Source organism: Miniopterus natalensis, chromosome 12, assembly GCF_054644295.1.
Source record: "Miniopterus natalensis isolate mMinNat1 chromosome 12, mMinNat1.hap1, whole genome shotgun sequence".
NCBI classification, from domain to species: Eukaryota; Metazoa; Chordata; class Mammalia; order Chiroptera; family Miniopteridae; genus Miniopterus; species Miniopterus natalensis.
In genome coordinates this window covers 21337684-21353882 of record NC_142092.1, presented here as the reverse complement: position 1 = coordinate 21353882, position 16199 = coordinate 21337684, and the positions used below count along the sequence as shown (strand labels likewise).

Sequence of the window (16199 nt, the reverse complement as noted above, 5' to 3'; positions counted from 1 at the left end):
AAATTTGTACATTTTCTGTATTTTTCTAAGTTATATAATTATAATGAGTCAGTAAGAAAACTTTGCTTCTTTCTTTCCTGTCTAAAATATTAATTGGCATATAATTTACATATCTTTTATTTAACCAATTTAAAGTGTACAGTCCAATAGTTTTAGTTTATGCATAGTTGAGCAACTATTACCACAATTACTTTGAAATCATTTTCATCATCCCCCAAAGAAACCCTGTAACCTTAAGCAATCACTCCTCATTTACCCTTAATTCCACCATGGGTTAGCAGATAACCACTAATCTACTTTCTTTCTCTATAGATTTTTCTGTTCTAAGCATTTTATATAACTGAAATTATAGTATGTGGTCTTTTGTGGCTGACTTCTGCCACTTAGAATAATGTTTTCAGAATTTATTCATGTTGTATCATGCATTAGTGCTTCATTCCTTTTTATTGTTGATTAATATTCCATTTTATAGATACCCTACATTTTGTTTATCACTAGTATATGGACATTTGCATTATGAATACTGCTGCTATGAACATTTGTGTACAATATTTTGTATATACATACATATACCTTCATTTCCCTAGGTATGTAATGAGAAGTGAGGTTACCGGGTCTTAGTGTAATGCTGTCCCTAAGTGTTTGAGGAAATGTCAGATTGTTTTCAAAAACAGCTGCACCAAAACAATGATAAATATTTGTATATTGTTGGCAATTTCATTGTTCAGGAGAATTTATAAGCTTACTTTTAAAAAGACATAGTTATGGACTGTTTCTTGAAGTTCTTGGAGTAAAAAGGAAACAGTGGCTTTCTAGTCTCATTACTTCAACGCGCATCCACCTGTTATTTACACCTTACATATTGTTGGCAGTTGGTATTAATTAAAATGTTTATCAATACAGATGTTAAAAAAAGCAGCTTACCATTTTACATGCTGAACAGCAGTGTATGAAGGTTCTGATTTCTCTGTCCTCATCAACATCTGTTGACTTGTCTGTCTTTTTAAATTATATATTTTTTTATTTTTTAAAATCCTCACCTGAGGATATGCTTATTGATTTTAGAGACAGGGGAAGGGAGATGAAAGAGAGAGGAAGAGAGAGAGAGAGACATCAGAGCACTGAAGTGAGAGAGAACATCAGTTGGTGTCCTGACCAGTAGTCGAAACCCACAACCTTTTTGTATATTGGATGACCCTCCAACCTACTGAGCCACACCAGCCGAGGCGATTTGTCTTTTTATTCATTCATTTATTTTTATTATTTTAAATTTATCTTTATTGTTGAAAGCATTACAGATGTCCCCTTTTTTCTCCCATTGACCCTTCCACCCCACCCCTACCCCCCACCCCCAGGTCTACTGTACTATGCCTGTGTCCATGGATTATGCACATATGCATGTAAATTCTTTGGTTAATCTCTTTCTGCTCCCCTTCCCCCTTCCCTCTGAGATTTGTCAGTCTGTTCCATGCTTTCATGTCTCTGGATCTAATTTGTTGGTTTATTTTGTTCATTAGATTCCACATATAAGTGACATCATGTGATACTTGTCTTTCTCTGACTGGCTTGTCTGTCTTTTTAATTATAGTCTTCCTTGTAGATGTGAAGTGGTTTCTCCTTGGGTTTTGACTTGTATTTTCCTGATGGCTAAAGATGTTGAGCATCTTTCATATGTTAGTAGCCATTTGTATGTCTTTGAAGAAATGTGTATATCTTTGAAGAAATGTGTATCCATTTCTTTTGCATATATTCTAGATACACATCTCTTTTTAGCTATATAATTTAAAACTATTTTCTTCAATCCCCTTAGTTGTTTTTTCTTCTGTAATGGTGTTATTTGCAGCACAAAAGTTTTAAATTTTGATGATATTGAATTTATCTACTTTTTGTTGCCTGTGCTTTTTGTGTCATATCAGAGAAACCATTGACTAATCCAGGATCATGAAGATGGTTACCTATGTTTTCTTCTAATAGTTTTATATATTACATTTAGTTTTTTGATCCATTATGAGATAATTTTTGAATATTATGTTTGATAGGAATCCAACTTCATTCTTTTACATGTGTTATTCAGTTGTTCAAGCACCATTTGTTGAAAAATACTGTTGTTCCACCGCTGAATTTGTTTTGGTATTTTTATTGCATATCAATTGACTGTAATTATAAGGGTTTATTTCTGGACCTCAGTTCTGCTCCTTTGATCTATACTTTTATTCTGATGTCTCTGCTACACTCTCTTGATTATGGTAGATTTGTAGTAAGTTTTGCAATTGGGATATATTTGTCCTTTAAATTTATTCTTGTTTTTCAAGATTGTGTATTCTGGGTCTCTTGCATTTCCATATGATTTTTAGAATTCATTTTTCTGTTTCTTGCCAAAAAAAGAAGGTTAGATTATTTTGTTAAGAATTGCATTGAATCATAAGATAAATTTGGGGAGTAGTACCATCTTAACAATATCATAACCTCTGATCTATCAACATGGGATGTTTCATTTTTTTAGGTCTTTTATTTCTTTCAACAGTGTTTTGTAGTTACTTTCAGAATATAACTTTGGACTTCTTTGGGATATATATTTCTAAATATTTAATTATTTTATGCTATTCTAAGTGCAATCGTTTCTTAATTTTTGAAAGATCGTTCATTTTCAATGTATAAATACACAATTTTTGTATATTTGTATGTTCAGCTGCAACCTGCTGAACAGGTTGATTTCTTAAGATTTTCTATATGTAAGATCATGTCATCTTCAAGTAGAGATCGTTTTATTTTCTTTTTTAATCTGGATGCCTTTAAATCTTATTTTGTTGCTCGTTGTTTTTGCTAGAATCTCTAGTACAAAGTTGAATAGAAAAACAAAGAGTGGACATTTATGTTTTGTTCCTGATCTCAGGGGGAAAGGGTTCACACTGACCCTTGAGTAGATGAGCTCTGAGTTTTTTTTGTTGGGTACTTTATCAGATTGAGAAAGTTTCTTTCTATTCCTAGTTTGTTGAGAGTTTTTTATTTTTATTCATTTATTTTTTATCATGAAGGGGTGCTGAATTTTGGCAAGTGCTTTTCCTGCATCTATTGAAATGATCATATGGTTTTTGTCTTTTATTCTGTTGGTATGGTGTATTATATTATTTGATGGATTTTGAATTTAAACCAACCTTTCATTGCTGGGGTCTCATTATCTGGCTTTGGTATCAGGATAACACTGACCTTACAGAATGAGTTAGGAAGTGTTGCCTCTTACATTCTTTGGAATAATTTGACAAAAATTGGTATTAATGTTTTAAAAACGTTTGGTAGAATTCACCAGTGAAGCAATCTGGAATATTGCTGGGATATTCTATGTTGGGAGGTTTTGATAACTGATTCAAGCTCTATACTTATTATAGTCTATAAAGATTTTTTTTCCTTGAGTCAGTTTAGGTAATTTGTATGTTTCAAGGAATTTTTTTATTTTATGAAGGTTATTTAATTTGTTGATATACAATTTTTTATAGTATTTTCTGCTAATCCTTTTTTTGTATGGTTAGTAGTAGTGTCATTTCTGATTTTAGTTATTTAATTCTTTATCGTTTTTCTTTGTCAGTGTAGCTAAAAGTTTGTTAATTTTGTAGCTCTTTATAAGGAGTCAACTATTTTTTTAAGTGATTCTATTGTTTTGCTAGCCTCCATTTTAAAAAAATATTCCCACACTACTTTTTATTATTTTTTTATTTTTTCTCGCTTTGTATTTACTTTGTTATTCCTTTTCTGTTTCTTCAAGATGTAAAATTAGATTATTTATTTGAGGTGTGTCTTCTTTTTTGATATAGGCATCCATAGCTATAAATTTCTCCTTGAACATTTCCTTTGCTGCATCCTGTAAGTTTTGGTATGTTGTGTTTTTGTTTTCATTCATCTCTGAGTATTTTCTAATTCTTGCATGATTTGTTCTCTGACTTATTGCTGTTAAAGAGTGTATTGTTTGATTTCCACGTATTTTAAATTTTTCAGTTTTTCTTGTTACTGAGTTTTAGCTCCATTCCATTGTGGTTGGAGAAGATACTTTGCATGATTTTGATGTTTTTAAATTTATTGAGAATTGTTTTATGGCCTAACTTACGGTCTGATATAGGAAATGTGTCATGTGTACTTGAGAAAAATGTGTATTCTGCTCTTTTGGGGTGGAGTATTTTATATACATCTGTTAAATCAAGTTGGTTTATCTTGTTGATCAGGCCCTTTATATCCTTATTTGACCTTGTGTCAAAATGTTTTAATCATTATATAAAAAGGAGTGTCTACAACTATTATTGTAGAACTGCCTGTTTTTCCTTCAATTCTGTAGTTGTTTACTTTATATAATTTATGTATGTATGTTTGGTGCATGTACATTTATAATTGTTCTATATTCTTGATAAATTGACTATTTAAAATATATACAATGTCCTCCTTTGTCTCTTATAACAGTCTATTCTGTCCAATATTATATCCATTCAGCTCTTTTTTGGGTTGTAATTTTCATGTAATACAGAATGGGACAAAAGTAGGTTTACAGTTGTGCATATGTGGAACACTTAGTTTATTCCTGTATTATTTATTAATTACTGTATTATTTCCCACATGAACAACTGTAAACTTACTTTTGCCTTGCTCTGTATATTTTCCCCTAATTTATTTTTCAGTCTATTTGCTTTTTTGATCTAAAATAAGTCTGTAATATACACAGTGCAATATACAGATCTTGTATCATAGAAATGTACACTTGAAACCTATATGATCCCATTAACCAATGTCACCCCAATAAATTTAATTTAAAAAGAATAAAATAAGTCTGTTTTAAACATCATATAGTTTTGTAATGTTTTCTTTATCTATTTTTTATTAATCTCTGCCTTTTGATAGGAGTTTTTAACCCAGGTACATTCAAAGTAATTACAAGTAAGGAGGGACTAACTTCTGCCATTTTTTTTATGTGTTATATGTCTGATAGATTTTTTTTGTCCCTGATTTTCTCTATTAATTTTTTCCTTGGTGTTTAGTTGATTTTTTTGTAGCGGCACCTTTCATTTTCTTCTCATTTCTTGTATATATTGTATTGATTTTTTTGTGTGTGGTTAGCATGGTGATTACATTTATCATCCTAAACTTGTAATAATATAATTTAAATTGATACCAACTTATTTATCTTCAATAGCATAGACAATTTTTCTCCTATATTGCTCTTTCCCTTTATGTTATTTTAAAAAGTTACACTTTTAAAAATTGTATACTTTATAGCATAGATTTGTAATTTTTATGTGCTTTTTACTGAAATCATATAGGAAATAAAAAGTAGTTACAAACCAAATATGCAATAATACTTGCTTTTATATTTGACCACACATTTTCCGTTACTGGAGTCTCTATTTCTTCATATGGCTTTTAGTTACTGTCTTGCATCCTTTTATTTCAATCTGAATGATTTGGTATTTCTGGTGGAGCCGATCTAGTAATGAACTCCCTCAGCTTTTGCTTATTTGTGAATACTTAAATTACTCTTTAAATTTTGAAGAACCATTTTGCTGCGTATAAAATTCAATGTCTACAGTTCTTTTCTTTTAGTACTTTAAATATGTAATCCCAGTGCCTTCTGGCTTCCATGGTTTTTAATGATACATTAGCTGTTAATGTCATTAATGATCCCTTGTATATGACAAGTTGTTGCTTTCAAGATTCTCTCATTGCTTTTAGCTGAATTTCAAAGTTTGAGTACAGTCTGTCTCAGTGTGAGTCTCTTTCTATTGATCTTACTTAGAGTTTATTGAGGTCTTTAGATTTTTAGATGCATACCTCATCAAAATTGGAAAGTGTTTGGCCCTTATTTTTTCAAATATTTTCTGCTCTTTTCTGTCTCATCTCCTTTTGGGACTCCTATAATATATATGTTGGTTTGCTTAATGGTATCCCTCTGTTTCCATAGGCTCTTCATTTTTCTTTATTCTCTTTTGTTTCAGCTCAGAATCAATAATTTCATTTGTTATAGCTTCTATTTTGCTGATTCTTTCTTCAGTCTGCTTGCACTTATTGTTGGACCCTCTGGTGTATTGTTATTTTACTTTTTAACTCCAAATGTTTTTTTATAATTTTTATTTCTTTATTGATATTCTTCTGGTTTATACATTGTTCTTCTTTCATGTTTTTCTTTAGCTCCTTGAGTATATTTAAGATAGTTGTTATAAAGTATTTGCCTTGTACATCTGATACTGGGGTTCCTCAAGTATGTTTTCAGTTAATTTATGTATTCTTTAAATAGATTGTACATTCCTGTTTCTTTATATGCCTTTTATTTGTTGTTGAAATTTGGGCATTTGGTTATTATAATGTGGTAACTTTGGAAATCAGATGAGTTGTACTTCTTTCATTGTCAAAGGCTGTGGTAGTGTGTTTGTTTAGATTATCTTTCAAAGACTTTATTTTTTGTTTTATGTGGTCATTGAAATCTGTATCCTTTAGCTTTTACTTAGCTCATATAATGACAGAAGTTTCCTTGAATGCCAGGAACTAAAGCTAGCAAACAAAACCCCCAGATGTACACACAGAAATGAAACAGATTTCTTTCCCGGGCTCTGTGCTGGGATCCTTATTCAATACTTATCCAGATTTGTACTGAGCCTAGAGTTCAGTTCAAGGTGTAAACATAGGATCTTCTCTGACCATTCATCTTTCCCTTATCATGTGTATGGCTTTCTAAACTCTTTGTATGCACAGGTATTTTTTAATGTTCTAATTACCCAAAGAATCTTCTACAGTTTTTGCTCCCATACCTTGGGCATTTTATTGTATATATTGCCCACAAGGATCTGTGGTTTGTTAGTTTATCTTGCATTTTTGAGCCATATCCCCTACTTTTCCTTTCTGTGTTCCCTGTTAGGTCAAACAGAGATAATCACCTCACCTCATTCCTTCAGGTAGCCCCCAGAAAAGTTAGAACAGATACACACAATAATTTGCTATTAGAGTATGTTTTGCTCCCTCCCAAACCAGCATCAAGGATTCCCTACTTGGAACATGAATGGATTTCTGCCACTAGAAGAATTCCAGTGCTTTAAGATTGCCTGGTTTTAACATGGCTAATGTGCTGGTGATGGGTTGGGGAGGTGGAGGGGGCAAATAAAAACTCTTTAAATCTTTTATCCCATTTTCAAGTTGCTTTTTTCTTGGTTCAACATTTGCTTGGTTGCAATAAACCTTTAAGTGGGTTTTAGGGTTTTTCTAACATTGGTTCTGACAGTTTATTCTTATTTTATGATGTTTCTGCCAGGGCAAGAGTGCTTGACACTGCATACTTTGCTATTTTGCTGATGTCACTCATTTTATTCATTTTTAAATGATAGCTTTACGGGATATAGGACTCTACCTTGTCAAGTGTTTTTTCCTTTGAGCACTTTGAATATGTTATATCACTGTATCTAGCCTCCATTGTTTCTAAAGAAAAGTCAGTTGTTAATCTTACTTTTGTAAGTAATGAGTCATTTCTCTCTTGGTGTTTCAAATAATTTCTCCTTGTTTTTTGGTTTTCAACATTTTTACTGTGATGTGTCTGTTTGTGAATCTCTGTGTGTATACTATTTGGAATTTTGTAAGCTTCATGCATGTGTAGAATAATTTTTTTCATCATTGTTGGGTAGTTTTCAGCCATTATTTTCTTTCTGTTGTTTTATCGTCAAGTTCGTTGTTCCTGTTCCTGTCAGTTTATATTAAATGTTGGGTTCCTCTAGTGAATTTTTTTCATTTTTGTTATTGTGTTTTTTAGCATCAGAATTTCCATTTAAATGTTTTAAAATAATTTATATAACTTTATGGGTATTTTCTTTTGGATGAGACCTTGTCATTTTACCTTTTTTAGTTTTTAGGATATGGTACTTTTTAAAAAAAATTAAATTAGATTAATTTTTTTCCATCAGTATTTATACCTCTATGCCCTCTTCCACCTTCCCCCGCCCCCCCCCCCCAATCACTACACTCTTGTCCATGCCCGTGAGTTCTCTCTTTTTTCCTTTTTCACTCAATCCCTCTGCCCCCCTCCCCCCACTAGGGCTGTCTGCCTGCATTCTATATATGAGTTTTTCCCTGTTTTGCTTGGTAGTTCAGTTCATTAAATTCCACATATGAGTGAAATCATGTGGTACTTGTCTTTCTCTGACTGGCTTATTTCAGTTAGGATAATGTTATTCAGGTCCATCCATACTGTTGCAAAGGTTAAAATTTTCTTCCTCTATGGTAGAGTAGTATTCCATTGTGTAAATGTACCACAGCTTTTTTATCCATTCATCTACTGATGGAAACTGGGCTGCTTCCAAATCTTGGCTATTGTAAATAATGCTGCAGTGAACATAGGGGTACATACATTCTTTCAAGTTAGTGTTTTAGGTTTCTTCCAATAAACCCCCAGATGTGGAATTTCTTTCTTCCTTCTTTTCTTTCTTCCTTCCTCCTTCTTTCCTTTCTCTCCTTCCCTCCCTCCCTCCCTAGCTCCCCCCCTTTATCTCTTGCTGCCTTCCTCTTCCTCTTCCTCTTCCCTCTCCCTATCTCCGTGTGTGTGTGTGTGTGTGTGTGTGTGTGTGTGTGTGTGTATCTCCTCACTACCTGAAATTAGAGTGTTACTGTGAAACTTTTCATAACTTGGAATGGCATAAAGTGAACAGAAGTCCCAACTTTTAGAAAGTTTCCATTATGCCACTTCACTTTTCTGAAAGTCTTACATTAGTATGGTAATGGCTTTTTTTGTAGAGGTGAAAATAATCTTTGGATGTTTTTCACTTAGTTAAAACAGGTACTAATGTAGGTCTTTCATAAAAGCAAAGTGGTATAATGTGAACTTTTGGAAAGCTGGGTATACTGTATATCTATCTATCATTCCTCTTTTTGTAATAAATGAGAATTTAGAAGTAGTCATAGTACTGTCTTGGCTGAAAGCCAGTATTTTTATTTTTGAAAGATTACCCTAGCCCTGGCTGGGTGGCTCAGTTGGTTGGTCATGGGCTCAATTCCCAGTCAGAACACATACCTAGGTAGGACACATACCTATAGTCCAGGCCAGTTCGAGAGGTAACCAATGGATGTTTCTCTCTCACATCGATGTTTGTGTCTGTCTGTCTGTCCCTCCCTTCCTCTATCTCTAAAATGATCAAATAAGGTGTTCTTGGGCCTGGTCAATGTGCCTCATGGGTTGAGCATCAACCCATGAGCCAGGAGGTCATGGTTTGATTCCAGGTCAGGGCGCATGTCTGGGTTGTGGGCTCAATTCCCAGTGGCAGGTGTGCAGAAGGAAGCTGATTGAAGATTCTCTCTGATCATTGATGTTTCTCTCTCTCTCTCTCTCTCTCTCTCTCTCTCTCTCTCTCTCTCTCCCTCTTTTTCTCTCCCTTCCTCTCTCTGAAATCAGTAAAAATATATTTAAACAAACAAACAAACAAATGTGTCCTTGGTTGAGAATGAAGAAAAATTACTCTACCACACCTACTATAGAGTCACTATATGAGGTTTGGGAGCTTGGCTATGATAGACTTGTAGTGCTTGACCTAAAGCCTGGTGCTCACTTTTGGAAGTAATGATTCTATAGTGTTTATATGGGTATCCTCTATTGTTAGATATAAAATTTATTCAATATTTTATGAAAATAATTAAAATTATCTTCTTGAGAAAAATATTTTTGAAAAAATAACTTCAGTTTTTAAATTGCTTCAAAATGGAAGATTTAGAGAATTGTCAGGAGGAAAAGGCCAACTTTGAAGAACTATACATGAAATTTCACTACAATTAAGAGAACTCAGCATGATCTGAATCTCAAACATTGTAAAATTATTTTGATACCCTTGTTTGCAGAACTGTCTTTTCTTCTCTGAGGGCATTTATGTGTGCATTTAAATAGAGTAAATAATGAAACATGTGCCACTTCCCTGATTCATATTTAAGTAAATGAACTCATTTTTTTGTTCATGGAATTAACTTTTTTATTGTACAGTAATTTCTTTATTTTTAATAAGTAAATTCCTACATAGAATTTCAAGTTTATTTGCTTCAAATTGTTAACTTTCATACAAGGAAGCCATGATACTTTCTCAGTTTCTCAAAATAAGTATCTGGTACTGCTGTAAAAGTTATTGCTTATACTAATTTTTTTTAATTAAGTGAAAATGAAAAAATGAGATTTAAAACACTACTTATTTTTACTGTTATTTTGTAGACTAGTTAACTATACCAGACATTTTATTTTTATTTATTTGATATTTTATTAGATTTTTATATGTGTTCTAATTTCAGGCCTTTGAAGACAATTTAATCGAAGCAAAGAAAGAAATTGAAGTTTCACAAACTAAATATAATGCTCTATCATTACAGTTGACAAATAAACAGACTGAACTTATCCAGAAGGATATGGATATTACCCTGGTTAGGCAAGTATATTTAGTATTTAATTTAACATTATAGAAATGTCATTAGTTATTCAGAATGGCACCATTTATGTTTATTGTTAATACCCCAACTAGACAAAAATATGTCTTCTGGGGGTACATATGTTTGTGCATTGAAACTATCTGGAATTGTACACACCAAACTGGAAATAGTTGACTGGGGAGGATCTGGTTTCACAGGATTGGCAAAAGCATGCTCTAAGAGTAGCCTAGTTTCAGTTTTTAACAAAGATAATGCATTCATTTATTGTTTTCTTTTTAAATTCCTAGCCATAGTGTAATATAATAATTATTGTTATAATGAAAAATAATGAGAAACCCATTTTGACTTTATGTTCTAAATAGTTTTAGTTTGTGAAATATTCTATATCAAAATAGTTAATTTTATTGTAATATCTGTAAAGTAGGATTACTTGAAAAACTTGTGTGTTTAAGCATTTTGAAAGATTTTAAACTAACTGTTAATTTAATTTATAATTACCTTTATCAGAAAATAGTGTTAGAATAAATAATAAATATTTAAATACATACACAAACATGCACATATACATGTCATGTATATATACATACAGGGTGTCCCCCCAAAATGTATACACACTTAATAATTATTCTCAGTGTGTATGTAAGTCAGTATATGTAGGAGGAAACCCTATATATACACATGTATGCATGTGTACATTTTTTTACTTAATTAAAATAAATCATACGAAGTTTATCGTATACTTCTCTAAGCACAATTTCATCCTTTGGTACTGCCACTATATATAGCATATATAAAACATATTTATATATTATATTTATGTATAATTATAATTAGTATTATATATAATTTTTACATAATTATAGTATTATACATGAAAATTATATATTTACATGTATTTAGCATATTGTGAGATATCTACACATATATAGATATCAAGGAAGGATTTTTGCTTTGATAATAGTTAATGTATACATATTAATCTGTTATCCAAACAAAAATTCATTTTGACACATTTTAAATCTTCATATCATGGGAGTGAGAAAAGTATAAACTTTATAGATGATAGACTGGTCGGCTTATTCACGCATGGTTAAATTACTTTTTAGGTCATAGACAATTAAAAATAGTTTATTAAATTTGTTGGGGTGACATTGGCTAATAAAATTATATATGTTTCAAGTGTACTATAATACATCATCTGTATACTATATTGTGCATTTACTACCCAAAGTCAAGTCTTCTTCCATCATCATATATTTGACTCCCCTTTAACCTTGTCTACCTCCTCCCACCCCGCTTCCCTCTGGTAATCACCATACTATTTTCTGTGTCTATGAGTTTTTGTTTGTCTCATTTGTTCATTTGTTGATTTTAGTTTAATATTTCACATATGAATGAAATCATATGTGTCTTACTTTTTCCATCTGACTTATTTCACTTAGCATGATATTCTCAAGGTTCATCCATGTTTTCTCAAATAGCAGTATTTCAGAAAGATTATGTTTTTATCTCCATCATGTCCCCTTTCTTAATGCAACATTTACTTAGTTCTCCTGGCTAACATGCCTTGACTATATACTGTGATGGAATTTTATCCTACATTCATTGTCTAACTCCGTTGATAATTCTTGTCAATATTATTCTTGAAAAATGGCAATATTCCGCAAGCCTTATTACTGTGGGTTACCCCTCCCTTCCTCTTCTGAGGATTACATTTGCTAGAGGCATCGCGCCATTATTCTCTTCTCTCCCTTCCCCCATTTTTGGACTATTATTTTTTGCAACTTTCAGGTTTTTTAATAGTTACAGATGGTACTATAGTCTGAATGTTTGTGTCCACCCAAAAATTCATATGTTGAAATACTAATACTTAATGTGATGGCATTAGGAGGTGGGGCCTTTGGGCAGTGCTTAGGTCTTGAGAGTAGAGCCTTCATGAATGGGATTAAAGTTTTTTACAAAAAAGACGTCCTTGGCCCACCTACTGCCTTCTACCTACCGTATGAGGATACAGTAAAATTCCATCACAGTATATAGTCAGAAATCTATGACCTGAAAGAGGGCCCACACCAGACCCTCTGACTTCCAGACTATAGAATATGAGAAATAAATTTATCTTGTTTGTAAATTACTGTCTATGATATTTTGTTATAGCAGCCTGAAGGGACTAAGACAGATGGTGTATGTACATGTTTCTGTATGGGTGTAGGGGTTGCTGGATTTGGCGAATATTAATATTCTAAACCTCTAATATTTCTTCCATATTAATATTCACCCATCTTTAACAACTGTTTGCATATCTCTTTTCTTTTTTCTTTTTTTTAAAAAGATGTATCTTATATGAATGAATCACCCCTTTGAGGTTATAGGTAAAGAAAAGTTTCCATTAAAAAATAGTCTCCAGCCCGCCTGGGCTTGGCTCAGTGGTTGAGTGTCGACCTAGGATCCAGGCGATCAGGGTTCGATTCCCGGTCAGGGCACATGCCCAGGTTGCGGGCTAGCCGATCAGTAACTCTCATCATTGATGTTTCTATCTCTGTCTCTCCCTCTCCTTTCCTCTCAAATCAATAAAGATATATTTAAAAAAAAAAATAGTCTCTAAAATATATACCATAAAGTGTATTTCTGTGAAATATATATTTATAAACATTTCTCTCTTCAAGTTGAATATGCAAACTATTTTTTATTTTTATATGATCTGTATCACACAGGATTCACTAGCACAGAAATCTTTCCCAAAGGTGTGGTTTTCCTGGACCCTTAGTGTCATCATTACTACCATCACCACTTCATTTGACTTCCTACTTGCCAGTTTCACCCTCAGTAGGTTGGAAGGACTGGTTTTGCCTTAATGTTGCTCTTCTTCCTTCTGACTTTTTTTCCTTGTCATTTCCTTCAAGCTAGATTAGAGGAGTCGCAGAAGTTCAGCCCAGGCCCTGAGGTTGCAAACTGATGGTGCTTTAAGGAACTTTGGTTTGAAAACTTCATTGGCCTTTTGGGATTCTTTTTAGTACTTTTAAAGTTCTTTATAATATATGATGAAAGATTGTCTTACCCTGTATTCAAAACTGTCTGATAACTGTCGTTGGCATTAGTACTTATCAATTCTTGGAACTGAAATGTAAGTTAATTTCAGTAAGAAGGTAGGTACTATGTCTATATATCCAGGATTTTTATTACTATCAAGCTATAAAAGAAAGTTGATAAGTATTTGGCTTTGAAAGTCATAGTAGTTCTATCAATACTTCCTAGGTATATGTGATTAATAGTAAATACTTTATATGTTATTTCTTTTATTAATATTTTTGCCTGCAGTAAAAAATAATAGATGAAAAAATTGGAAGCTGATCTATAACTTTAGATGAACACAATTATTTAACTGAGATGATCTTTATTAATGCTTCTCTCTTTTTATTGCTTTCTTTACACAGGAAGGAGTTGCAAGAACTGCAGAATCTTTACAAACAGAACAGCGCACATACAGCACAGCAAGCAGAGCTGATCCAGCAGCTTCAGGTTCTGAATATGGACACTCAGAAAGTCCTGAGAAACCAGGAAGATGTTCATACAGCGGAAAGTATATCATATCAAAAAGTATGCTTTTATTCTGTCATAAAAATGTAAAGTTACACGTATGAGCTTAACAAATATGTAGAATTCAATCTTTTTCAGATTTCAGCATTTCTTTATTCCCTTTTATATATGTTTCTTCAAAATTAAAAATGAAACATGATTCAGTCTGGTAATATTTAAAATTTTGTGAGTTTTCTTTATGGCTGTTAAAGCTAAAACATTTAAAATATAGATGTAAATTTATTCTGTAGGACTTTTTTTTATAAATTTCAGTTTTGATATCTACTATGAAACATACTAGGACTGTAGCCCCCAAACCAGAATGGATTTGTAGAATGGAATTAGCCTTCTATTATGAGAAATTATTCGTGTGATTCTAGTTTATGACCTAAAGTGGTCTTCCCTTATAGAATTTATGTATTATTTTATTTGCAAATTTGCTGTACAAACACAACATGTATATTGATGAGTTCTTCAGGATCAATATTTTCCAAGCATTTTTCTTTATTTTATGTGTTTGTTTTGAGTAGTCACATTACTTTCCAGTTGTTTAAGGATTCCCTCAGGAAGGCTTATCCAGCTATTTAGGTATGCTGACTGACTCAGCAGCAATAATTATAGCTAATAATTAAAATACACACGTTTATTGAATTCCCTATATTTTGTATCATGTACTAAGTTATTTATTAGAAGTAAGTTAGTTCCTATGTAAGTCAGCCCTATGAGATCAATGTTATTCCCTCATAATAGTTGAGGCAACCAAGGCTTAGAGCAATCTATGTTGTTTTGGGATTTTTTTTCTGTTTAAACTTCCTCTTCTAAAAAAAGCATCATGAAAGTTCAGTATCTATAATTAATATGAAATAAATAACCATTAAGTAAACTTTAAACACATACTTTTAAATGATGCTTTGGAACCATGCCTTTCCATCTACATTATGTGTTCCCTTTGGATTTCCCTCAGGGTGTGGGTGATATCAAGCAGCAGGGTAGCCCTATCTTCTCCACTCGAATAGAGCTGGCTCCTCCTTTTTGTTTTATGTGGGATTGCCCATTATGCTTTTGTTTCTAAACTAGTCTCCATGGCTAAAACCACGTGAAAAATTGGACCTTATTAATAACTTAAAATTTTCTCTCTTTCACTTGTATATTTAACTCAAACATTTCTCTTTTTCTTAATTTTTACTTAAAAGTCCCCATACCCATGGTAGTTTATATACAAATATAGCATTTCTCATTCTCTGTGGAAAGAGCCCCCATCATTATTCTTCAGCCACTGATTATACAAATTTTCTTTCTATTACTTTGCTGTAACATTGAATTTTTACCTTTTTCACCTCCTGCTGATTTTTTATAAGACTTGTTTTTCTTTGTTCCTAGAATATGTATTAGTTTGGCGTTCAGGATTTTTGAATTTGGGAATGATCACACTGCTTTATTTATCACAAGTGAACAGTATGCTATTGTTCAGACTTCCAGTGTTCATTTATATTAAGATTTTAAAATATATTTTTACATAAATTAATTTTATTATTTCTAAATAATAATTATGGCCTAGCTGTAAGACTCTGGTGAATAAAAAATAAATAAAATATTATATTAATAGTTTACCTCCAAGCCTTACTAAACTTACTTCTTCAAGAATTAGGTATTTTTAATTTATTTCTAATGGAGTTTCTCTGTTTCCTCTTTCTGTCAGTTTTTCTCTCTTCTTCACTTATATTTTTGCTTCCCTCCCATTTCTTCTCCTTTCTCCCATTTATTAAGTTGATTTGTATCATAGTATGCATTTCATTATCTGAAGAGATTAAAACCAACAGCAGTTGCCCAGTGGTAGGATGAGGGGTGTGAGGAGAGAATACACAGGTGGAAAGAGAAAAGTCAAAAGAGTTTTGAGCACAGGAAAAAGGTGTGATGTATTTTTCCCCAGATCTGCATAACAGATCATTATTTTAAAAAATAAAACTACCTAACAGATAATGTTCGGCATTCCTCTGGAAGAAAACACACAGAGAAATAGAAGTAAGCTAGTGTGTTTTCTTCCTCTTAGCCATTTATAGAACTTTTAAAAAATTTTTATCTTTGCAAATGTATACATGTGTATAATTTAAATAAAGATGGGACTTGTATCAGTATTCATGATTTCTGGACTACCTAACATGTTTGGGGTACTAAATGTATTTTATCACCTTTTGTTCTATTTAATGGGA

The 16199-nt window shown here is 32.2% G+C and overlaps 1 protein-coding gene across 3 annotated transcripts in view; it reads left to right on the top strand.

Annotated features, from left to right (window-relative positions):
- CNTLN (centlein) overlaps positions 1 to 16199 on the top strand; it is a 188552-nt gene that overhangs the window by 43962 nt on the left and 128391 nt on the right. For 2 of the 3 annotated variants that reach the window (XM_087822643.1, XM_016214503.2), the window contains exons 6-7: positions 10282 to 10415; positions 13848 to 14010. In XM_087822643.1, the coding sequence (XP_087678769.1) occupies positions 10282 to 10415; positions 13848 to 14010 (297 nt within the window). The remainder of the gene's footprint in view (positions 1 to 10281; positions 10416 to 13847; positions 14011 to 16199) is intronic. The other variant, XM_087822644.1, reaches the window with a different exon arrangement.